This window comes from Hyperoodon ampullatus (assembly GCF_949752795.1).
Source record: "Hyperoodon ampullatus genome assembly, chromosome: 19".
Lineage (NCBI taxonomy): Eukaryota > Metazoa > Chordata > Mammalia > Artiodactyla > Ziphiidae > Hyperoodon > Hyperoodon ampullatus.
In genome coordinates, this window is record NC_136932.1 from 41,500,037 (window position 1) to 41,526,724 (window position 26,688).

The 26,688-nt window shown below is 40.2% G+C and overlaps 1 protein-coding gene across 2 annotated transcripts in view; it reads left to right on the forward strand.

The window, feature by feature from the left end:
- Positions 1 to 15,122: 15,122 nt before the first annotated feature.
- The window catches only part of ANKFY1 (ankyrin repeat and FYVE domain containing 1), a gene marked incomplete at its 3' end in the record, with an annotated part of 56,116 nt that continues 44,550 nt past the window's right edge, over positions 15,123 to 26,688 (forward strand). For both annotated transcript variants that reach the window (XM_079725768.1, XM_079725769.1), the window contains exons 1-2: positions 15,123 to 15,310; positions 19,564 to 19,682. In XM_079725768.1, coding sequence (XP_079581894.1) covers positions 15,147 to 15,310; positions 19,564 to 19,682 — 283 coding nt within the window. In that variant the 5' untranslated portion in view covers positions 15,123 to 15,146. The remainder of the gene's footprint in view (positions 15,311 to 19,563; positions 19,683 to 26,688) is intronic.

The following is a 26,688-nucleotide window of genomic DNA, read 5'->3' on the forward strand; positions in this document are numbered from 1 at the left end:
AACAGAAGAAAGCTGAGGCATCCCCTGAAGCTAGTTATTGGATGAGTCACAGAACGTTGTTTAAGATTTTTTAACACAGTGGGCAACCAGTGAAATGGAGCTTGTTGCCCAGAGCAGTGAGTTGGGGTGGAAAGGTTCAGGAAGGCTTTATGTGAGGTGACGGGTACTCCAGCGCTTTTACACCAGTTAGGGAAGTTAAGGAATGTTTTGGGAATACATTACCAAGATTGAAATTGTAGAAGGCAGTTGGTTTTTCATTCAGCAGTTTTACTGAGCACCTGCTGTGCCTCGCAGTTCGGTTCCAGCCTGAAGAGCTCCTACTGGTTGAATATGCTGATGGTTATCCTGCAAGTGCCTTGAGATTTGTGTTGGGATAACCTTGAGAGCCATGCAGCTGGTGGAGAACACACCTTAAACAAAACATCCTTGCAGGGTTAAATTGGCAAGGGAGTACAGATAGGTAAGCATAGTCAGGAGGTTCTGACTCGACAGTTTTTATTTTACTTTTTTTTGTGTGTTCCAATTTCCTAGCCTGTGTTCTGACTTAAGCTTTTTGGAAACAATGTCACAGACTTTGGGAAGAATTGAGTGGAGCATCCTAGTCCAGTTACCTCATTAAACTGAAACTGCTTGTTATGCACAGGAAGGCAAGGTTATCTAAACAGTGTTTTGCTGGGGTGTTACGCGACATGTACTTTAAAAAGAATTTATCGGAGCTGGCTATGCTTGTTCAGAAATACTCATTTAAATATAAACAAATAGCAAAAATCTGTGTCATGTAACAATTGGATGATCTGTAAGCATGCTCTGTGGGAATTTCCGTGATAATGGTCTTCGTTAGGTGGTGTGAGTGTGAGCATGTGGGAAATTGCGCTTAGGGATAGTAAATGGAACCTGCAGGGGCTGTTATACAGTAACTTCTTAATGCGCCTCGTTTAGAAACCAAGCTTCTTTCTTTCCTTGCATCCACGGGTATTGGTTTGACCATATATATTTAGCTAAAGTCTTTCCTAAAGTTAGTTGCCATTTCCACTCTACATCTCTGTAGCTGTCCTTCATCTAAGCTTCCTTCATCACTTGAACAAGTCCCTCCAACTTGGTCTTTCTGCTTTTACTTTTTCTCCTTGATTTTGCTTCCCCACAGCCTGTTTTTACAGTTTCCAGTGTTCCTTTTAAAGCATAAATCAGATCATGTCTCTCCCACTCTTCGCAATACACCTACCCTTCCGCACGCTCTCCACATTCCCCGTGGCTCTCCATGATCTTACATATATTTTATAATTTATATATTTTATATCTTATATGCATTTGGAATATATTTTTCCGAAGCCTTCCGGTGACCTTTACAGGCCAACAGGATCTGGCCGCTGGTTAACACTGATACTTTATTTCTTCTCCTTCACAAAGCTCTTGCACACTAACTTCCTTGCTATTCTTTGTATTGTACATTCCCAACACACTCCTACCTCTATATCTTTGTCTTGCAGTTTCCTTGGCCTGGAACAGTCTTCCTCAGTTTCTCCCCACAGCTAATCAACTTTTATTCACTCAGGTGTCTGTTCAGTTCTCACCTCTTTAGAGATCGTCCCTAGGTTTTGTTTGTTTGTTTTTAAATTCCCTTACTGGAATATAACCCCCATGAGGGCAGAGACTTTTCCTGTTTTGTTCACTGCCGTATCTTCCAACTTAGAATCGTGCCTATGGTTGAAGGAGTGGATGAATTATTGAGCATCATTTACCAGACATCAAGAAAAGTTGCTAGAAATTGCCTGGCGGTCCAGTGGTTAGGACTCCTCACTTTCACTGCTGAGGGCACAGGTTCAATCCCTGGTCGGGGAACTAAGATCCTGCAAGCGGTGTGGCCAAAATAAAAAAATAAATAAATAAAATTAAAAAAAAAAAAGAAAGAAAGAAAGTTGCCTGGATACATCCTTAGTCTCTTGTCAAGTAAGCTGGCTGGTCCAGCTTTTAAGAAAGAAAGTTGCCTGGATACATCCTTAGTCTCTTGTCAAGTAAGCTGGCTGGTCCAGCTTTTAAGAAAGAAAGTTGCCTGGATACATCCTTAGTCTGTTGTCAAGTAAGCTGGCTGGTCCAACTTTTAATGTGCTCTGAATAACATCAGCCTGCTGGGAACTGCCTAACCTACTTTTCATCCAGCCCAGTTTAGTCTTAGCAATTCAAGCATGCTTAAGAGCTCAGTCTCTGCAGGCAGACATGGGTTTGAATCCTAGTTTTACTAAGCTGTGATCACAGGCAAGCCAATTAATTGCTCTCAGTCTCAGTTTCCTCAACTTTGAAAGGGGGATAATCTCTATCTCAAAAGAAATAGTGTATCATGCAGTCTACCTACCATGCAGTCTGTTTCTTAGTCTCTTTTTTTAAAATATATTTATTATTTATTTATTTGGCTGTGCCAGGTCTTAGTTGCGGCATGTGGGATTTTTTTAAAAGTTATTTTTATTTTATTTATTTATTTTTGGCCGCATTCAGTCTTTGTTGCTGTGTGGGCGTTCTCAATTTGCGGTGAGCGGGGGCTACTCTTCGTTGTGGTGCGCGGGCTTCTCATTGCGGTGGCTTCTCTTGTTGCGGAGCATGGGCTCTAGGGTGCAGGCTCAGTAGTTGTGGCTCATGGGCTCAGTAGTTGTGGCTCACCGGCTCTAGAGCACAGGTTCGGTAGTTGTGGTACACAGGCTTAGTTGCTCTGTGGCATGTGGGATCTTCCTGGACCAGGTCTCGAACCCGTGTTTCCTGCATTGGCAGGCGGATTCTTAACCACTGCAGCACCAGGGAAGCCCCGTGTGGGATTTTTTAGCTGCGGCATGTGGAATCTATTTCCCTGACCAGGGATCGAACCTGGGCTCCCTGCATTGGGAGAGTGGAGTATTAGCCACTGGACCACCGGGGAAGTCCCCTCTCTTAGTCTCCTCTTAAACCACTCTCCCCTCAATAAAATAAAAGTGAAAATTGGAAAAAAATGTGACTTGTTAAACAGAAAAATGATCATGGACTTTTATAAGCTTACTGGAATTTGGTCAGGAAAATACTTTTGACAACAATTCAAGTAACAAGGTGAAGACATTCTGTATTCTGGACAATCCCTGGCCAATACAGTAGCCATTAGCTACATATGGCTTCTTAAATTTAAATAAAATTAAATAAAATTTGAAATGCAGTTCCTTAGTCATGCTAGCCTCATTCCAGGTGTTCAGTAACCGTGTGGTTAGCGGCTCCCATGTTAGCAGACAGCACAGATGAATAGAACACTTGCATCATTCCAGAAGGTGCTGTTGGACAGCAGTGTTCCAGAAAATGCTTGGTATAGGCTGGTAGAAACAGGGAAAGGAGAAATTTTGCTCCTTCCAGTTTGGAAGTTTATCTCTTCATTTATTATGTTATTCATCCATCAGATGTCCCAGTCTGTTCATAATTATGTATTGTCTGGTGACCCCTCAAGCAGTATCTCTCTATATACCATTCCTTTCTTTTCTCTATCTTCCCTTTCTTTCGTTTCTGTCACCAGCAGAGGCTGTTAGCTTTCTCCTTGAGGATATATATATATTTTTTAAAACAAAGAAACAAAGTTTATCCAATCACTGCAGTGACTGTGGATGTGCCAGAGTAGAGCTACTGAATCATGCTAAGATATGTGGGGTTCAGTCACTGGCAAGGTGAGTTTCTGTAGTTGGGACATTATCTTGATTTACAGACATGCCCAACAAAATGAGAAACTATGTCCTCAGGCTCTCTTGTTAAATCTGAGTAGGCCAGGGACCTACAGTATTTATTGAACTCCACCTACTAAGGCACTGTAGGGTGGAGGATGGGATGAGCCTGGAGTGGGGGTGGAGGTAGAGGTAGTCGGTGGTTAAAAAAAGAAGAGCCAGACCTAGAGCCTGTTCACAGGGAACACTGCAGTCCAGGAGGGGAGACAAAAGCATGTGTGTTAGAAACTGCGTTGTAGGGACTTCCCTGGTGGCACAGTGGTTAAGAATCTGCCTGCCATTGCAGGGGACACGGGTTCGAGCCCTGGTCCGGGAAGATCCCACATACCGTGGAGCAACTAGGCCCGTGCTCCACAACTACTGAGCCTGCGCTCTAGAGCCCATGAACCACGACTACTGAGCCCACGTGCCACAACTACTGAAGCCCACACGCCTAGAGCCCGTGCTCCGCAACAAGAGAAGCCACCGCAATGAGAAGCCCACACACCACAATGAAGAGTAGCCCCTGCTCACCGCAACTAGAGAAAGCCCGCGCACAACAACGAAGACCCAACTCAGCCAAAAATAAATGAATTACTTTAGAAAAAAAGAAAAAGAAACTGCATTGTAGGGTGGAAGGTGAAAAATGCTTAGGAGTTACTTTGAAAATTCAGAGTAGGAAGAGGTGTCTTAGGGAAGTGGGGAGTATGTTTTGGGTGTCAGGGGAGGCCTTTGCTGCAGGAGATAAGCTGGGCTTATCTGGGCTGGACTTTGGAAAAATAGGGTGCTTTTGGACATGGGGAGATGTGGGTGGGAGGAGGTCACTATTCTCGGTGGAAGAAATATCAATAGCAGGATGTGAGGTTGGAAAAGTATGTTAAGGGCTAGATTATGAAGGGATTGGTTAAGCATTTGCATTTTGTTCTGTGGACCGTGGGGTGAGGCTACTGAAAGTTATCAGCCAAGGTAGTGACGTGACTAGAATTGTCTGAGCCCTGTTGAAAAGGCTATATAATGTAGAGGATGGACTTGGGAGGGAACGAGGGAGGGAGGCTGGAGTGGGTGCCGTAGCAATTGAAGATGAGTCCTTGGGTAAGGGGCATTGGGGTTAGTGAGGACTGCTGTGAGAGATACTCACTATAGACAGCATAAAAGACAGGACTCTGGAAACCTGTTTGCATGTTGACAAGAGGGCGATATCAAAGATGACTGAAGGGTTCTAGGCCTGGGTGACTCAGATAATGGCTGGGCTGTTAACAGGAAGAAGAGGAACAGATTTGAGAACAAATATCTTGACCTCAGGTGTGGACAGATTTTGCCATGCCCAATATGCCTTTAGGTGGTTATGTCTTAGCAGGCAGTTGGAAGCATTTCCAGTCAGACTGGCGTTTGTGTGAAAATTAGCTAGTGAGCTAATATTTGTTGAGTATCTCCTGTGAAGCCAGCCCTATCTGTGATCAGTGCTACACAGAGTGAGGTTTTTTCTTTTTTTTAATGCTGTGCTTTTTTTAAAAAAATTATTTATTTAGGCTGCACCGGGTCTTAGTTGCGGCATGCGGACTTTAGTTGCAGCATGTGGACTTCTTAGTTGTGTCATGTGAACTTTTAGTTGCTACCTTCATGCAGGATCTAGTTCCCTGGCCAGGGATCAAACCCGGGCCCCCTGCATTGGGAGTGTGCAGTCTTACCCACTGGACCACCAGGGAAGTCCCCAGAGTGAGGTCTTGAAAAACGTATTAAGTCACGCCACTGACCTGCAGACAAGTCTTAACAGAGTTGAATCACAATCAGGAAAAATGTATTTCATTTCTATTAAGTACAAGCAACTATTGCTAGGGATGACAAAGTGAGCAACACACAGTCGCAGCCTTAATGGAAGTGGAACCTAGAGGGGAAGGCAAAGTTTCTCATAAAACATGCATATTGTGCTTTATAGTTGAGTAACTTTTCTCTTTTGCACTGATGCTTAGTGGCACTACCGTCCAGCCGGACTCAAGTCCATAACCTAGTAATCATCCCTGACTTCCCCCTGAGTGTGTAGTCAGTTACCAAATCCTGTGACTCTTACAAAGCTCTCACGTACGTTCTTTCCTTTCTGCTGTCATTCTGGTAGGTCATGCTAGTGGTTCTCAACCTGGAGAGCCCTGCGTATTAGAATCACCTGGGGAGTTTTTAAAAACTCAGATTTTTGCATCACTCAGCTTCAGCGAAGATCAGTATATCCCCCAAAACGTTTTTTTTCAAACTGAGCCAATATTGAATAAAAGAGGGTTTTACTGAATCATTTTGTAAACAAATATAACTATGTGCTTATACACACATATACATAATTAAATAAGGTCATCTTTCCTAAGAAGTCCTGAGTAATTGGTTTTATTTGTAAACTGGGGTAAAAGGATTTTTTAAAGCAAGCTTTTGTTAAATAATGGCTTTTGGACTTTGTCAATGCATTTGAGTTATGACAGAATTGCTAGACTTTTTAAAGTGTGAAAAGTCAAAATGTGAAATGTCTCTTAGCACCATTATGTTTTTAGTAATATCCAAACTTTGTGTGAACTGGAGGGTACAGACTGGCAGGGGTATCTTACTATTCCTTTGTAATCTCCTCCCGATGGTATTGCTGTCTTCTTTCCCTTTCCCTTCCTCTTTTTTTTTTTTGGCCTAGCTGTGCAGCTTGCGGGATCTCAGTTCCCTGACCAGGGATTGAACCCTTGCCACGGCAGTGAAAGCCCAGAATCCTAACCACTAGGCCGCCAGGAATTCCTTCCCTTCCTTTTTTCATTAGGGTATTTTGTGGACTTGAATTCTCAACAGTAAATGTATCCACTTATTTCTTATTCTCCATTACACAATTTTCCCATAGTTAGCACTCTTGGTTAGTGAATATTCAGTAATCCCAGTGAAAGAAAAATGACATCTTTAGTATGACAGGTTTAGGAAAGTAGTAGTGGTAGTAATTCATCACCTGTGAGGAGCTTATCTTTTCTGGTGCCAACAAAGAAGATAGTATTTTCTGGGACTCTGATACATGCTTTAATGAAATATTGTTATGTAAAAGACTCGAATATATGTCTGAAACAAAAATTCTTGTAGTTCTCAAAATGAGATGTTATCACAGCTTTTACGATCATTTTTCTTTTATCTAATGGACATAGTTAAAGCAGAGTAGGGAGAAAGTTGGTAATTAAAGGATTATACAAAGAACACTAATTCACTGCTAAAATTAGGACTAGAAAGTAAGAGCTATAGAAGTGTAGAGAAAGGAAATATCAGGGTTTTGTTAATCTAAAAAGATGTAATGAATACAGAGGGGAGTAGAAATCACATGTAAGGTAGGGAATGGAAAGAACATTTAATTTCTAAATCAGTGAATTAATAATAAATACATGTTTGATGTCGTGACATTAGAGCTGAAAATAGGTAGCATGGTACAGTGGGATGAGCATGGGCTTTGGCTTAAGATCTTAAATCATGATATAGAACATTTTTATAATCTTAAAAAATTTCCTTGACCTCCTTTGCATTCATTCAATCCCATTCCCTTGACCTCTGGCAACCACTGATCTGCTTTCTACCACAAAGCCTAAACTATTTACTATCTGGCCCTTCACAGAAAAAGTTTGCCAACTCCTGACCTAGAAGGAAGAGTCTTATAAGGATCATTGTTGGTTCCTTTTCTGACTGTCCCATGACTTGCTGATTAAAAAAAAAAAAAATATATATATATATATATATATATATATATATATATATATTGCAGTTGATGTTGGTCTCTTTTTTAGGCTATTAATAGTGAATGTAGATTTTTTTTTGTCTCAGGCATCTTTGGTTAGGTCAAGAGTGATGAATTATAGAGAGTTCATCAAAATGTCTCACCTCCAACTGTGTTGGTGAAGAGAAAATGGGTATTGTTTGGAAAGAAACATGATTAAATTATAATGCAAGTGCTGACATTCTTCACCGATACTTAGCATAGCTCTTTCGGCAAAACTGTAGGTTTATCTATTATTTAAATTTCTAGGCTTATTTTTCAAAAGGAAAGTTGGAGGAAGAGAAAGAAGCCACAGCTGAAAACTAGTCACTTGATAAAGAAGTGGTAGTAAACCTTTAAACTAGACACTGTTCTAAATAATTTAATCTATCTTAACTCAATTACTCCTCGACAGCACTCTGAGACACCATTATTATTGCCACTTCCCACCTGTGAAAATCGAAGCACGGAGAGGAGTAAGTGACTTGCCAAGGTCACACAGCTAGTAATGGGTAGGCCAGGGTTTCAGCCCAGTCAAGTGAGGCTCCAGAGTACACTCTTTTTTTTTTTTTTTTTTTTGGCCGCTCAGCATGTGCGATCTTAGTTCTCCGACCAGGGATTGAACCCATGTCTCCTGCAGTGGAAGCATGGATTCTTAACCACCGGACCACCAGGGAAGTCCCAGAGTACACTCTCTTAAGGGCTGTATCGTGTTGGCTTTCTAAGAGTTGTAATAATTAACATTTATTGACCACTTACTGCAAGGCAGATAATCTTCTAAGGTCTTTGTATGTATTAGAATGTTTAATGTTTACAACATACTTAACATATGAGGAGAAGGAGGCCTTTGCCTAAAGTGTCACAACTAGAAAGTGCTGGGGCTGGGATCTGATCCCAGTCAGTCTACCTCCAGACCCTGTGCTCCTCATCACTGTACTGTGCTGTAGATTCTCTCTCCATTATTGCTCAGAGTGGTAATTGTATACTTTTTCCTGTAAGAACTCTACAGCTTGGTGGTAGTTCAAGGACACATTTGTATTGCCATTTGCAAGCAGACACATTGCCCACAGGATAATGTCTCAGCCTGGGGTGCTCTCTCCATTATACTATGAAATGGTGTGGCAGTTGCAATACCACTGGTAGGTGCACCTGGGATCAGGGTTTCCTCCTACAAAAGATGCTAGACGGGGAGCATCTCTGATTTCATGAATGAGAGCCCTATATCCTAAAGCCCTCCTTTCATCTTGCCTCTTCTCTTTGTAATTTATATAACCGTTGTAATTTATGTCTCGTTAGGGAACTGTTGACGGAAACAACAATGGCAGGGTCGAGGTTGCAGGTAGAAATTTGTGTCAGTAATTCTGGAGAGAGACTAGGGTTATTGCTGTAGATTTTGGATTTACGTGTGTATAACTGATATCCAAAGAAATTTACAAGGATTCCTTGAGAAGGTGTTTGAAACAGAACTTTTATGATCTTTTCTTTAAGGGTTAAAGGAGTTGGTAACTTTCTACTCTTGAAGGCAAATGTCCTCATAATTCCCCCACATGAATCAGTATCCAGATTCTTTGTGACTGTTAGCTTTGTTCTTTTCCCTCCTGTTTGTGAGTTCCTGTAGATACTACTTTGATTCTATATTTGGTACTCCTTTGGTGCTATCAATACATTATTTGTTTGGAAGAGGTGCAAATTAGACTGCCCTTTTAAAAAACTCTCGAAGAGGCAACTGCTGATCTACCATAATGCTTAGTTCATAGCAGGTGCTTCATAAATACTTGCAGAATGATAGTTTAAGTGAAATGGAAATGCAGAGTATTTACGGATGCTATAGTCTTGATGGATTGGAGCTCTTGAGCAAAAGGTTGGTTAGAATATGGTGTGATTGAAACCAAGGTTAAAGGATTCAGTTTGCTTCAGGGAAGAAAAATCTGCAGTCGACAGCCACAGGCTATACCCAGTGAAAACTTGGAAGCTATCTCTTGGGCAAGTGGGATGTGACTGTAGCCACTAGTTTGAACTAGCAAGATAAGGTGTCCTCTGGCTATCCATTTAGTTGACTTAGGGAGAGGCAGGTGAGTGGTGCCAGTGACTGTTATGGAGGACAAGACTAGGTATTGCCTTCTAATTATTTGTATCTCTCCTAGAGCCTAGTATTATGCCTGTTGCACAAACCCGTTGACTGATACTAGTTTAAAAGGAAAATCTGACCAAGAAAACAAAAGACTGAAGCCTTTTCCTTACATCTTCTGGACCCAGTATGCTACAAACAGAGGCTTTATTTAAATCTTTTGGAGTAAAACATCACTTGTCTGGAGTGTCTTTCCTTGTGCTGGCTTAAGCCAGGTGGTCTTGCTCCATGCTCTGTTTGCATCCCCTGTCAGAGTGCTGTCAGGTTTTATCGATTTGTCTTGTTTAATTGCCCATCTTCTCTATTACCCTGTGACTTTGTAAAAAAACATGTTCCAAGATGGTTTTCTTTACTTTGACACTGGCACTGCATAAGTGCTTAATAAATTTTTGATGAATGACTAGGTTATACGGCTGTCTTCCTAAGAGATGAAAACTTTTGAACAAGTCAATGAATGAACAGAAAAATTGCAGTTCCGTCAGTCTTCTATCTAAACAGCAGTATTCCCAGAGCAGTCTTTGTGTAACTTGGGGAGGTACGCACTGGGGGCTGAACTTTTTCCCCAGGCTAGTCATCCCCATACCTGGGGTAGTCTTAAAAGTACTATGTTTTTCCTGTGACCCCACTCCCGATCTACTGAACTTGGGTGCGCTCTCTCTCTTTAGTTCAAACTGCCTAAGTGATTCTTACACAGCCGGTTTGGGAGTAATGTCATCAGGCACGGTCTGAGGCAAGAGGTGGGTAGGCTGCTGGTCGTGGGCCTGTCCCCTTTCTGCTCCTCGGTTCACTGTCTGGGAATTGAACCAAAAGAGATGATCTTTAGGCTCCTTCCCCTCCTAAAGTTTTGTGATATATAAGAACCCTTACACTTGGGTATTAGAAAATTATTTATTTTTCCTCATACTTGTAATTGTTTTCCATAATCTTTAAAATTTGTGTAACATAGTATATTTGCTTTGTAAGTGCACGTAAATTTAAAATTCAAATAATATTACAAGACTTACAACAAAACATAAATTTGCTACCACTCAGACCCACTCTGCAGACCACTTTCCGCTCTTTGTTTACCTCTAAGTGATAATACTGCCATTTCTAGATTGATCAATTATAGACATTGACTTTTTCCTAGGGTAGATTAGGAGTTGCCTCTTTAAGAGCTTTTTTTAAGGTACAGCCTAACTTACACCTCTTTCAAATGAATAGTAGTGATGATTTTTTAAAGCATGTTAGGCTTTACTTTTTGGTTCGGGAATTGTCACTGCAGACTTGCTATACAAGGTGATGCAGTATCTAAAGTAGCTCGTTCAGTAGTTCGCGGTGTTTCCATTTCTGTTTTTACTTTTGTTCACCTCATCCTTCTGATAATGTCCCGTTGATTTGCCATGATTTTAATTGATCAATCTTAATTCCTAAGTCAATAAAACATTTGAAACTCATTCTGCTTTTCATGACTCAAAAAAATGTTGTGTAAACAGTTATAATAGCTTAAACTATTTATCCAATAATTACGTAATTGTGAAATGCAAAGAGGAGGGTGGAGGCAATGCTGACAGTTTTGAGTGCATGTGCAAGTTACAGTAGTTTCATTGAATTTTTACTACAGCACTGAGTAGTAGATTCCTGCCTGCCCCCCATCTTACGTATAAAGAAACTGAAGCTCAGAGAAATGAATTGCCCATGGTCCCCATAGCTAGTTACTAAAAGGATTTAGATCCCCATCGCTTGGACTCCAGAATCCACTACAGGTGTATATGAATTTTTAAAAACTGTTTAATTGAAGCATAAGATACATGCAAAGAGCAAAGCATTAGTATAGAGCTCAATGAATTACCAAAATAAAACAGGAATGTAACCATTACTAAGTTAAACAACAACAAAAAAGGATGTTACCAGCATCCCAGAGGGCACCCCTCATGTGCCCTCCCAGTTACCACTCTCCACCCATTCCTCCAAAGATAACCATTATCGCGACACCATAGATTCATTTTGCTACGAGTGTTAGCAGTTTTTGGACATAATTTGAAGCTACTCCTAATTCATATGTCCTTTTACATTTTCTGTTACCACAGCTAGAAAATGAGTGCCAGTTTTTCTTTAAAGAGACCCATCAACTCCATTGCTTTCTCTACAGGAAGAAAAAAATATAAATTTTGTACAGTCACATGAATTTATTGCTTTGTGTTAAATGTGTCCCCGTTTTAGGTAAATAATTGCAATTTCTTGGTTCTTTAGTCCGAGTAACTATGAAGAACTCTTTAAAACCAGTGATTTGTCGCACCAGGATACAAGTGTAGACCTGAGTGCTACTGAAGGGGCTTTGTGTAAATGTAAATGCTAAGATTTGAAAAATATTGCAATAGGATCATTGTAAGTACTGTTTTCCTTTAGCCAGTGTTTTTTAAAACGATATTTGGTTTAACGGTTAGTAGGCCAAATAATTGCAGTATTTTGAAAAAAAAATAGTTTTAGGAATTCTCATCTGATATATAACTCATGAGCACAGTGATCATTTTAGCAGTTGTAAGCAAACTTTCGTCTTGCAAGTGCCTTCTCCTTTATTTTCCTAAGAATACTGATTTATACCTGAGATAGCCAGGTTTTTGACTCCAGGCATTTATTTAATGTGGATTCTCTAGATGAAGGGGAAAAAGTTCCCTACTGTATGTATGAAGGAGATAGGCTATTAGTATTTAAGTATTTAAACACATTTCTCTTTAAATATTTTTTTTATAATTATGAAAAGAGAAGACATTTGTTGTAGAATACCTGAAATGTGCAGGAAAGTTCAAAGAAGAGAAAAATCTGCTGGTATTCTGTGGTATTTGTCTTTTTATTCCTCATATATGTGAATGTTTTTAATAAAATTGGACTTATAAAATATGTTGTTTCACCGCCTCCTTTTTTCTGTTAATAATATTTATAATTTGAAAATGCATGTTTAGTATTACATACTTCTTTGAAAACATTAATAGTTACATAATAACTTCAAACTCATGTGTCACTTTATTTAACCATTCCTTTTTTTTTTTTTTTTTTTTTTTTTGTGGTACGCGGGCCCCTCACCACTGTGGCCTCTCCCGTTGCGGAGCACAGGCTCCGGACGCGCAGGCCCAGCGGCCACGGGTCACGGGCCCAGCCGCTCTGTGGCATGTGGGATCTTCCCGGACCGGGGCACGAACCTGCGTCCCCTGCATCGGCAGGCGGACTCCCAACCACCGCGCCACCAGGGAAGCCCCATTCCTTTGTTTTTTAAGTGGGAAGGTCAGTTTTTGAGTTGGGGTAGGGTTAGAGTCATGTGAGTGAACGGGAGACATCCAGGGTTCATCCCACATTTCTTCTTCAGGTAACTAGGATAGATGCTGGTGTCATTTATTAATACAGGGACCCTACAAAGGAAGAGCAAATTTGCTCGAAGCTTTGTTTTGGGGATAGAGAATTTGACGTGCCTGTGGGCCACTAGGGAGAAATGTCTGTCAGGCAGATGGATAGTTGAAGCGAAGAAGAGAGATCTACACTAGAGAGAGGGATCTACGGATCACTGGCACTAGATTTTGGTATCAGCCACAGACCAAAGATCTGCTGCCTTGGGAGATCACACAGTGGAGAAGAGGGCCAAGGATAGACCCCCTGGGTAGTGTCAGTGGTCAGGGTTTGGAGGGATGCAGAGAAGCATGTGAAGGAGACAGCACCAGAGCTGGAGAGAAGGTGGCGTTGTGGTTGCTGAAAGAGAAGAAAAGAGGGATGGACAGTAGTGTCCTGAGTCATGTCACAGAGATGTGGGAAGGAGACCCACTGGCAAGTGTCTGTTGGGTTTGGCAGTTAGAAGGTCATCAGTGAGAGGAGTTTCAAGGGAGTGGTGGGGACAGAAGGAGGGAGTGGCAGGGGAATAGTGGGTGAGGACGTGTGTGTGGTAGATAGAGCTGGAAGGGCGGAGGTGGGTCGGATGTGTGGAAGGAGAGGTTTGTTTTTACCACGTATAGACCTGGACAGCTTTATGTGCTGATGAGAAGGGCCCAGCTGAAAGAGATTGAAGTTGCTAGAGGAGGGGGGGTTGATGGTCGCGCAGAGGACCAGAGGAGAGTGATGGGTTTGGAGCAGAGGTGGAGCGATTAAGCTTGGGTAGGAGGGAGATGGTCTCCCTGAGAAAGCATGGGGTAGACGGGAGTAGTTGCTGGCACGGTGGGGCTCGGTGGCAGTAGCTCAGTTTTCTCAAGACACTGGCCAAGAATGAGGCAGATTGGGTGGGAGATGGGCTTGCGGGCGGTGTCAAGATTTGGAATATCTGTGGTGGGGAGTAGGGGGTGGATGGACCGAAGCCCAGAGAATGACCATAGCAGCACTGTGGTTCCCTAGATACGATGATTTATGCATGGTTGCATGAATCCCCACCAAGGTTCCAGGTAAAGGAAGAGAGAAGTCTCTTGACTGCTTGCATCCTCTTCCCTGATGTCCGAAGTTAAATTTCTTTATTATAGGTTCTCATAGCTCTGTTCTTTTCTTCTAGTACTCATTAGAGTTGTAGTTTTGCATTTGGTTGTTACATTGTTATTTTAATTATAAAAATTTACTTTCCCCGGTAACTAAAAGCTCTGAGGAAAGATATGTCTGATTTTGCTTACCACTGCAGTGTCTGGCACCTCGTAGCTACTCGGTAAATGTTTGTTGAATTTAATGAATCAAATACAGTGGTTCTCAACCTTTTAAATCTGCCCCAGCACACCTGTGGAATATTACTTGCTTCCATCTGAACCGTTATTGACTGCCCTGAGGCTTCCTGAGGGAGGGCGGGTGTCAGGTAGTGTGGGGTAGTGGTTAATAGATCACAGGCCCTGGAATGAGAACGCCTGGGCTCATATCCCAGCCCCGCCTCTCACCAGCTTCGTGACCTTGGGCAAATTCTTAATCTGTGGCCCAGTGTCCTCATCTGAAAAGTGTGGCTAGTAATAGTACCTACCCCATGGGGTTGTCATGGATCTAGCATGAGAGTTCACGGAAAGCTTGTAGAGCAGCATGTGATGTGTAGAAGTTACTTATTACTACTAGTGGTTTGAAAAAGCCTCCCAAGTAATTTTGATAATCATTCCTGAGACTCCATATATTAAATATTGATCTTCAGGGAAACTGGGAAGAAATCCCTGGACTGTGATGGCACCCTGAAACAAAACCATTCTTGGTCTTATAGGAGTATCAATAAGAAATAGTAGGAATGTCACGTGACTACAGTTGACCCTTGAACAACTCCAGGGGCTAGGAACACCTACGTTCCGGCACGGTGGAAAATCTTCGTGTAATTTGTAGCCCTCCGTGACCTGGATTCCTCCATATCTTCGGATTCAGCCAACTGTGGATGGTGTAGTACTGTATATCTTTACTAATGAAACATACCTGTGTGTAAGTAGACCCACGCAGTTCAACCCTGTGTTCAAGGGTCAGCTGTAGTCATTTTGGTAGCCATCCTGGCTGCAGGATGAGGGATGAGTGGATGCTGTCTGCTTTACACCTGCTGTGGTAAACTTGATTTTTTGTCTCCCTTGCAGAGGAGGTGGCCAAGTTGGAGAAGCACTTGATGCTTCTCCGACAGGAGTATGTCAAGCTGCAGAAGAAATTGGCTGAGACAGAGAAGAGATGCACCCTTTTGGCTGCGCAGGCAAACAAGGAAAGCAGCAAAGAGTCCTTCATCAGCCGCCTGCTGACGATTGTGGCCGACCTCTACGAGCAGGAACAGTATAGGTAAGCTCCTGGCACTGGGCCAGTTTGGGGAAGCAAGCCCTTTTGCTTTATTCACAGGCTACATTGCAACTTCTCTCTTATTGACTTTCTTCCCAAGTTTATTTCTCTCTAATAGTTGACCAGCCTTTAGTCTCTGGAATGTAAGCCCCTTGAGGCAAGATTTTGTCTCTTGTTTGCTGCTTATATTCAGTACAGAGTATAGGAGTGATAGTGATAGCATCGCTGGTATAGATAGGAATTAGCTTACAGGTCCAGGGATTCAGAGGGGAGAGGTCACTTTCTCTTGAGCTGGTCAAAGAGGGCATCTTGGAACGAGTGGGTAGCGTAGCATGATGGTTGAGGGTGGACTTTGGAGCCACACAGCCTGTGTTAGAAGCTCAGCTGGCCACTTACTGGCTATGTGACCTGGAGCTATATGACATGCCTCAGCCTCCTAATCTGTAAAATGGGGATAATAATACGACTGTTTACCTTAGGGTTGTTGTGAGGATTAAATTAATAAAATACTGTTTAAGCATTTAGAACAACAGTCTAGCATATAGTAAGTGCTCAGTTTTTAATTGTTATTAAAACGATATTGTTATTAAATGAGTTTTGAGGTAAATGTTAAAGGCTGAGTAGGATTTAATAGATAAAGACAGTGATATTACTAGTAGAGGGAGTGGCTGAGAATAGGCTCAAACATGGGAACATGTGGAGGATTTAGAGGACAGTGAGGGGCCTATTTTAGGGTACATGTCCATGTAAGGGAGCACTGGGAGAGGTGGGTAAGGTAGGGTGGATTGGGGATGCCAAGGTGAGGAATTTGGACTTGATCCTCTAGGAAGTGTGGAACAGTGTTTTTGAGTTATAGGACTATCATAATCAAAGTGGTGTTTTAGGCAGATTAGTCTGGTAACATCGTATAGATGAAATTATAAAGAGACAAGAGCAGCCATGATGTTGTCGTAAATAGTCCAGACTGGAAGTGATGAAGGACTGAGCTGGGATGTGGATGTGGAAAAGAAACATGGACATGAATGTGTGTGGAAGGAAGGACTTGCCTACTAGGGAGAAGGATGATTGGATTAGATGATTAAGTAAAATTTTGAAATTATGACATTTAAAATAGATCAAAATCCAGAATTGCCATCTACCATCTTAATCATTTCTAAAAGAAAAGAAAAATTTAATACCAAAAAAATAGGAAGTACATACTCTGAGTAAAGGACAGGGCTTTCTTTACATCTAATGGATGTATCTACTTGTAAAATATAGTTCATTGTCTTTTTTTTGTTTTCCCCCTCCTCTTTTTCCCATGGACAAGTGAAAACTTTGTTTACATTGGCCCCAGGAAGCCTGGCATTTCTATCACAGACATAGCTCTCCCACTGTCCAAGGCTCTTACCCTTCAGAATTCTCATAATTTACTTTCTGTAATATGTAACAGTTGATTGCATTCCTTGTTTAAAAAATTTTATTTATTTAATTAATTTTATTTAATTAATTAATTTTATTTATTTAATTAATTTTTGGCTGCATTGGGTCTTTGTTGCTGTGCGCAGGCTTTCTCTAGTTGAAGCAAGGGGGCTGCTCTTCATTGGGGTGCGTGGGCTTCTCCTTGCAGTGGCTTCTCTTGTTGTGGAGCACGAGCTCTAGGTGCGCAGGCTTAGTAGTTGTGGCTCGTGGACTCTAGAGTGCAGGCTCAGTAGTTGTGGCGCACAGGCTTAGTTGCTCCACGGCATGTGGGATCTTCCCGGACCAGGACTCGAACCTGTGTCCCCTGCATTGGCAGGCGGATTCTTAACCACTGCACCACCAGGGAAGTCCCTGATTGCATTCTTATACTGTAGTCCTTCTAGGAGACTGGGACTGAGACTGGGCAGTCTCCTCTTCTGGCCACTTTTTACCTGGTCGGCTATGGTACGATCCCATGGTTCTGGTGGGTCTCTCTTCCTCTTCTAAAACCTGTCCTTTATCAAAAGAAAGCTGAATACCTTTGTTATCTACAATTGATAATCAGATGAGGAATGGAGACTTCAAAGAGGACTTACCTTTTGAGATGGGATAAGTGAAACTGGAATATCAATTCCTGAAGCAGATGCTCTTTTACCAAGATAGGGGGGGAAAAAAAAACTTTGTCCCATGAACATGCATTTTGTTGAATTTAAATAGTGTTTTTATGTGTATTTCAGTAATTGGAATAACTGAAGAGTCAGTGTTAAAATTTTTAAATTGAGCGATGTGGAAGAAATTGGTGCATTTCTTTTATTCTTAAGTTCAGGAGGAGGCTTTGGTCCCATAAGACAGTTAAAAATGATGGTTATATGTAGTTATTTACTACCATTCTTTTAGCAAACAAACTTATAACTTTTCCTGTTAAAGTGTTTGATTGAGACACTCTAGCAAGAAGCTCTTTATTTATGTTTCCTCTCCAGTTGTTAAATCCTAGCATCCATATTTTAAAAGGAAATGCCTTTAATTGACTAGGATGAAATTTTTAAAAAACTGCTAGCCTCCTAATTGTTTCTGCATAGAGTCCTCATAGACTTGACCTGTCCAATTTTACATTTTTGAATCATATTTTTAAAAATTATTATTAGAGATTAGTGAAATCCTTATACTTATTTCTCTTTGAGATGTTAAGCTACAAAAGAAAAAATTTTGACTTGACATTCATGAATAATAGTAGGAATTTTATAGAAACATTCATTTTTATAATTTTGTGGCTAAAGTCAGATTTGTGGCAGAAACAGTAAACAGTGACTGTTCATTTACATTATTAGAATTTAATATTTTACAAATAAATTTAGAGTGTAAAAATTATTTGTGCTTTGTTTTCATTATATTTTTTAAACCTAATCATAGGATATGATATGAGACAGTTTTATCTTCCATTTTAAATAGAATATCAATTCTATTTCTTCTTTATTAGTAGTGTTTTGTGTTAACAGTATTTTCTAATAGTTTGAAATAATAAGTACCCTATTACTCTTTTGATCTAACATAATTAGTTGCAATTAGTTGCAACTTGGTTAGTTCTTTAATAGAAGTAGAATTGATATGCTTACATAATTATAAAGTATGTTCTAGACAGTGCTTTTGTGGGGTAAAATGTGTTTGCATCAAGCGTTATATAGAAGCAGTATTCTGTTTGCATCTCCTTTTAAGTGGATGAGTCAATTCATGTAATAGTTTTCTCTCTCTCTCTCTCTCTCCTCCCTCCCTCCCTTTCTCTCTCTCCCTTTCTTTCTTTCCTTCCTTTCTTTCTTTCTTTCTTTCTCTCTCTCTCTCCCCCCTCCCTCTCCCCCTCCCTCTCTCCCTCCCTCCCTCCCCTTCCTCTCTCTCTCTCTCTCTCTCTCTCTGTATTTAGTTTCTAAAACCTTTCCAACTTAACAAATTATTTTCAATGGGAATATGAAAATAAAAAGACATGCAGATACAAGCGGGATGATGCTGATTCGTGCCTGTGGATTGCTGCCAGCGTTGCCATCTGGCACATGCTTGTGTCAGCCCAGTAGGTCACCCTTAGGTTTTTGTTAACTGCCCAGATGCTTTCCCACCTTGGCATTTGACATTTCAGAGTTAAAAATAAATAACTATTTGGAAAGCTCTTTTCATGTAGTGGTAAGTCATACATATGGAAACATGTTTGAAAAAAAGATTTCTCTCACCCCATTTCTTTATAAATGGTTGAGTAAAAAATGGCCAATAATAGGTCTGAATGTTTCTGGTGAGAACAGGAGTGTAGATATTGGGTTTCATATTCTTGACTGCTTTGTCAAAGCTAATTTGTTCATGGTTTTTGGTTTAACCTTGCTTGAGCATTAATATAGTGTGGAGCATTGCAGCACTGTAGTCTCAGAGCTGTCATCACAATCTTTAATCTTTCTGTCTCTCTCTCCTGATGATTAATCTTGATTTTTTTTCCTTCATAAAACCTCTTCTACTCTTTATATGAATATTAATAATCCTATGTATTGATAACTTGTAGGTTCACCATGTTGTGGGTGACATTAGGGAATGTCTTTGAAAGCAGAACATCCCATGTGAACTAAAGCTAGAAGTTAGAAATAGAAAACGTGTCTAGCAACATATTGTAAATATGAGCCATCAGAATTCAGTGGTAGCATAGAGAAATAATTTTGCTGTGATTTTTTTTTCTTTTGCAGATGTATGTTGATCAGTCAATACTCATATATTTATCAGCTGTGAATCCTAGCTATACCTAGTTATAATGACATTTTATATCTGTGGGTATTTTTCTTCATCAGTGATCTGAAGATAAAGGTTGGGGGCAGGCACATCAATGCTCACAAGTTTGTCCTGGCGGCCCGCAGTGACAACTGGAGTCTGGCCAGTTTGTCTTCCACCGAGGAGCTGGACCTGTCAGGTGAGCCTCTGACGGGCTGGGGACTCAAAACTCCCAGCACAAGAGCACTTGGCAGAAGGTTATGGTGTGTAATTTTGAAATATTTGTGGTTTAATGAACATAGAATACTTTTCTTGTAAATTGATGGTGACCATAAACTAGTTAAATAATTAGTGAATCAGTAGGTTGTACTTTGTGGACACTTCTCTGTAATATCTGGCTAATAAATCATAAATATTTGAGGATTTACAGTGTTCTTAGAATTTATAGAATACGAATATTTATCCAGAAACTCTTTTCATAGAGTAGTATGTTATAAACATGGGAGCATGTGTAGAGAAAAATTTTTCTTCCACTCTAAGAAAAAGTCCTGCTGCTGTTCAGTTGCTTAAAATTTAATCATAGCTGCCAAAAGTACTTTTCCTGGTCTATAAGAACTGAATTCAGAAGTAACATTTATTCCAAAGAATAAGAATATTCTTTCTTTAACATCAAAGGATGACCATCAGTCTTCAGGATTTGAATAAGTGCATTGAGCTGTTTAATGTTATTATTTAATTGTTTTATGCCACAGTATGTTGTGTATAATTTGGGTAGATATGGTGGTTAAGTTAAACTTAAAAACATCGTTTTCAAAAGTTGATTTCAAAATTGCATTTTCACTTAGTACTTGCCTAACAGCTGCTTAAAAAAAAAATAAAAAGAGCAAATTTTGAATTTAATTCTGCTATTAATAATCAAGAGAATTATAACATGTGGTAAGGAGCATACCCAGGCATTAAGATATGAGTTACTTGCAGAAGTGATTGACTGTGTGGAAAGTCTGATTTATGTCTTTGTTCAAAAGTTTTGCCAATTCAGAAGGTACTGTTTTCCATGTGTAGTGTTAGGAACACTGAGATAATTATAACACCATCCTTGCCATACGGAGCTCATACTCTGTTGGAGGAAATGGGCTGATAACAAATCATTTAAGGCCAGGGCTGTATATACAGTATATGATGGCTTTATGTCTAAGGTACAGAAGGGACTAACTTGGGCTGATAAGGAACGTGTCAGAGGTGGCCAACACCTGAGCAGTGTTGCACAGGTTAAATAGGCATTTATCTCAAGAATTTAGGGGGTACATTGTCTGATGCTTCTCTACTGTGAGTGAACTCTGTCTCATGATCATTTCTAGGATTTAACCTGAGGTCCATAATTCATAGCTGTAAACACACAAATATTCATACATGCATATACATGAGCATATGCATTCATGCCTATAACTAAAACATCTACTTGGGAAACTGTCTTTACTGGAAGGACACCAGTCCACATGATTGAAATCTGATTTTAAAAGTAAAATCTTTTGAAGCCTTATATCTTTGACCCCATATAACACAATTATGGATAACTTTTAAAACCCATTGGATCATGAGGTGTTCTTCACAGTGCATGATAGGATCTTGATTACATGAACAGGTAGTTTTCAAAGACTAGTAGAGATAATAAAATATTGAAAATATTCAACTTTGTTGGAAAAATGTTTAGAATAAGTTACCACCTTTTGACACCTACAGTATCAAAAATTGATGATCCCAGTAGTTGTGAGGCTCATGAAACTGATATTCTTGCACATTGCCAGTCACATAATAAATGGGTATGAAGGGTTTAGAAAGCAGTTAGACAGCTGAGCTATAAAATAGTCATACTTTTTTTTTCACCTCATCATCTGACTTCTGTCAGATGGATTCTGTTATAGGTAATTCAGACAGTGTAAATGTTTATCATGGTAAATGTAACTGTGAAATATTGCATACAACCAGAATGAGTGAATGGGAAAAATAAAATGTGACTGCTCCCCAGAACAAACAAAATTATGTAAGAACACAGAAAATTGCATTAATGTATGAAAAGCTTAAACATTGAACTTAAAATTTTGCTTTTACTTTTTTAGTATATTAGAACATTTAAGAGCTGCTTTAACACTATCTGTGACTATCTGACCACAAGATTGGATCACTGAGAAGCAGATTTTCTAGAGTTTAGGAAGGTATAATGTTAATGCCTTTAAATGTCCCTGAACATGCCTCCTGCTGTAAATAATCAGCATGGTTTGATCCGGGCTACAAGGTTTGCTTTCAGGAGTGAGCGGCTGCAGAGTCAATGTTTCTGGTGGCTTTGGTAAATCAGGCATCTACTAAGATAGCTGTAGTGGAGCTTATGGTATCTTTTCTTTTCTTTTTTTAAGGGTTTTAAAATTTTATTTATTTATTTTTGGCTGCGTTGGGTCTTGCTGCGCGTGGGCTTTCTCTAGTTGCGACGAGCGGGGGCTACTCTTCGTTGCAGTGCGCAGGCTTCTCATTGAGGTGGCTTCTCTTGCTGCAGAGCACAGGCTCTAGGCGCCTGGGCTTCAGGGGTTGTGGCTCTCGGGCTCTGGAGCACACGCTCAGTAGTTGTAGTGCACAGGCTTAGTTGCTCCGCGGCATGTAGGATCTTGCCGGATCAGGGCTCGAACCTGTGTCCCCTGCATTGGCAGGCGGATTCTTAACCACTGCGCCACCAGGGAAGCCCATCTTTACTTTTCTTTATAAAGTTTATATTTGAAGCGTATCTTTGAAGGGTTCCAAGGAGGTGGTTGCATTTGTGGACCTGTTCATGTTTGTGTGTCTTGTGCAGAGTCCTGCTGAGTTGCCTGGGTGGGCCTGGGTGTGATTACCTAAATCTGGGCTTGCAGCAACTGAAACTGCCTAAGAAGCCTGTGTGTTATACGATACCTGGAAGCACTACTGCCCATGGCTGCCTCTCCCCTGAGGGAGATTGGAAATAGGCTCTTGTAAACAAGTGTATAAATAGCATAAAAGCTGTGTTTTAAATGGTTGAACCTTTTTCACACTCATGAACTTAATAAAATCATTTTATGAATTTATTGGTATTTTGTTTCTTCAGAATTAGTCCATTAATATCACAAATGCTGAGTGGCAGGCACTTTTTAAGGTACTAGGATTATAGCAGTGAACAAAATTAAATTCTTACTTGCATGGAACTTACATTCTTAGAGAATGACATCCTAAGTCTCACATTTTCTTTGGAGGTTCTTGTGTAACTGATATTTCTTAAAATTCAAAATAAGCACAACTTTAATTCTATTAATTGTTATAAGAATTTTAGCACATGTTGATGAAGATACAGTAGGCATTATATACTAAGTGTTTAAAATGTATTTGGGTACATGAAAGTTTTCTTAAATCATACCTTGTTCAAAAAAGTAAAATATTGGGCTTCCCTGGTGGTGCAGTGGTTGAGAGTCCGCCTGCCGATACAGGGGGCGTGGGTTCGTGCCCCGGTCCGGGAGGATCCTGCGTGCCGCGGAGCGGCTGGGCCTGTGCTCCGCAACGGGAGAGGCCACAGTGGTGAGAGGCCCGTGTACCACATGATGCAGTGACAAAGGCACAATCACTTCTGTAGGATTCTTGCCATAAATGCATGACCTCAATCTAATTATGGGAAAGCATCAAACTAACCCAAATTGAGGAGCATTCCACAGAATAACTGGCCAGTATTACTCAAATATGTTATGGTCATGAAAGACAAGATTAAGGAACTGTTAGAGATTGGAGGAGACTAAGGAGACATGATAATGCAATGCAGTGTGGTACCTCAGTTGGATTCTGGCCCATGAAAAGGACATTACTGGGATAATTGGCAAAGTTTGTAATTAGTTAATAGTATTGTATCGGTCCTAGTCACCTGGTTTTAATAATTGTACTATAGTTATGTAAGATGCTAATATTAGGGGAAGATGGGTAGAGGGTATACGGGAACTCTACAACTGTTCTGTTAAGTCTGAAATTGTTTCAAAATATAAAGGTAAAAAGTATAAATTTGCTTTTTATTTATTGGTTATTTTAAGTATAAAGATGTTTATAAAGATACTGACTGATCAACTGGGAAGAGAAAGAATATAACTGTTAGCCCAACACAGTACAACAAATCTTGATGCCCGATATTTACTTCTTTATGAAGTAAAGCAGGTTGCTTCAGGCTAAATGGTTTGTTTATAGCCTCTCTATAGCACTTCAGTAATAGCAGCTGACACTGAACCGTTCCAATGCTGTAGAATGGCTGTTTTGAAGCTAGAATTTCTTGCATGCTTCCTCCAGCAAAGATCTTATGGTTCCCTGGCATGAGAGTTTATGGTGAGTCATTCAGCTTTCCTGGAATGTGTCCTGTGTCCTGTCAAGCCATTCCAAAAACAGAAAGCATCCTCCTTCCCTCCTTTTCAGTCCAGTTAGGAAAACTACGCACCAAAGCACAGACCTGGGAGGTTGCACTGTGCAGTTCCAGGAGCATCAGGTCCCAGACTCTGTGCTCAGGCACACTAAGGTGCTCCAGCAAACTCACAGGGACAACGGTATCTGTTAGATACCATGTGAACTACTAGTTCTAGGTTGTTCAGTTTCAGTATTTTGAAGATATCCATGGTGGTTTAAAATATGTCCATAAATTATTTGTTATTCCTCCCTTCAAAGGAGGATCCTGATTCCATTCCTCTTAAGTATAGGCTGACTGAGCTTGTAATTGATAACATATTACTGCAGAGATAGGTTCTTTGAAGGCATTGTGACTTCTTCCTTGCTCTGTCTTTTGGATTGCTCACTTTGGAAGAAGTTAGCTGCTGTGTCATGAGGACACTCAAACAGCCTTGTGGCCTCCTGCTAACAGCTGAGACCCCCTCCCAGAGATTCTCTTAGAGCTTCAAATAATCTGTGTTATCTGTGGTCATGTCCCCTTACTCAACCCTAACATGGCTTTTGTGTTTTTCTCTCTAATCTCTGTTTATGCTAAATTTGTCTGTGTGTTGGTTTAAAATAGTCTGTTTTAATAATAATCATAGGAAATTTTTGTATAGCATTAACATGTGGTAGTTTACAGGTATTAACCCATTTATCTTTAGAATAACACTTTGAGGTAAGTACTATTGTTTATTCCCTCTTACAGATGAGGAATACATGGTTATCTACATATTGAGCAATATATGCTTCCATCTATTGGCTAGTTTAAATAAGGTTGCAGTGAATATTGGTGTACAAATCTCTCTTCAGGAGCCTGCTTTCAGTTTTCTTGGGTACATGCCCAGAAGTGGAATTGCTGGATCATATAGTAGTTTTATTTTAAATTTCCGAGGAACTGTTTTCTATACGGTCTGCACCATTTTACATTTCCCCCAACAGTGCACAAGGGTTCCAGTTTCTCCACATCCTCACCAGTACTTGTTTACTGTGTTTTGTTTTGTTTTGATAGAGGCTAGTCTACCAGATGTGAAGTGGTAAAGACTTGTTCGTTATATTTAGTTTGCAGTAGTTTGCTGATAATGTATCTAGATATGATTTTCTTCTTGTTTAGGGTACTCTGATCTTGAATCTAAAAATTTAGGTCTGTCACCAAATTAGGAAAGGACCATCATTTCTTCATTATTTTTCTTCCTTGATCTCTTCTCTCTTTCTGGACTCCAGTGACACATATACTAGACCCTTTGTTACTATCCAACAGGTCTCTTTGAGGTCTCTTTTTTATTTTTCTCCCAACCTTTTTTTTTTCTGTTCTTCAGATGGGATAAATTCTACTGATCTATCTTCAAGTTTACTGACCTCTTGCACTGCTGTTTTCATTCTGCTCTTGAGCCCACTGAGTATGTTTTTATTATACATATCATATTTTTCATTTCTATAATTTCTATTTGTTTCTTATAGTTCATAATGCTGAAAATTTTTCTTTTAATTTCAAGTGTGTTTTCCTTTACCTCCTGGAGCATAGTTATACTAGATGTCTTCAAGTCTTTCATAAATTCAGTATCTGGGTCATCTTGACGTTAACATCTGTTGGTTATCTTTTCCATTGAAAAATGGTCATATTTTCCAAATGTTTTTCTTTATCAAATGATTTTGAATTGTATCCTGGACATTGCCATTATGTTGTGTAGACTTTGGTCCTGTGTCATCCTTTGGAAAATGCTAAGGCTCCTTAGGTGCAAACTGCAGCTTCTGTTTCACCTTCTGTGGGTGGTGGTTCAAATATCACTTCAGTTCTTAAAGCTGGGCTAGGACTATTCCACGCATCAGTGGCTTAGAGGTGAGCCTGAGGCCTATGTGGCTTCATACACTGAATTAGGAGATCTCCTTCTCTGGTTCTCTTCACTCTGGGACTCTCCCCTGACCCTTCAGCGCCCTGGGGGCTCCTTTTCCTGTTTCATCTGACCAGAAAGGTGGAGTTTTTATTGGAGTTTTAGGCATCCTCGTGGTCACTACGGCAGTTTTCCTCCTGGACAGGTCTACCCTCACGACAAAGCCATAAAGGGAAAAAAAACAATGGAGAAGCTCGTCCAGTGCAATTGCTTCTTCAAGGTTTGCCTCCCCCTACAATTCAGATGCTTTTGTTTACTTTCAGAATCTTCTGGTAGCTGTTTTTGGTACACTGTCTACAGTTTTTAGCTATAATCGGCTAAAATAGCATGGGTTGTCACACTGCCATAACAGAACTAGACCCTCTATCCTTTTATTCCTTTTGACACTAGGATTATTTAGAAGTACGGTATGGGGTTTATTTTTATTTCCAAGAAGTTATATTTAAGGGTACATCCTTAAACTGACTAAAGAGAGTGTTTATACTGATAAAAGATGTAGTCTATGGGAATCCCCTGGTGGTCCAGTGGTTAGGACTCGGCGCTTTCACTGCTGGGGCCTGGGTTCAATCCCTGGTTGGGGAACTAAGATCCTGCAAGTCCTGCCGTGTGGCAAAAAAAGAAAAAAGAGACAGTCTATCATGATTTTTAAATTTTATGAACTAAAAACTTTTTGTAGAGTGGATGAAGAAAAAAATAGTTGAAAACTCAAAGACAAACCAGAGTCATAGTAGGAGATTCAAAACACCTTTCTCAGATTTGACAGATTGAATAGAGGATTTAAGTAACAAAATTAATTTCCTCAGTATGCTTCATTTAATGGTTACTTGTGTACAGAGAAGTTTATTCCCATTCTTTCCAAAT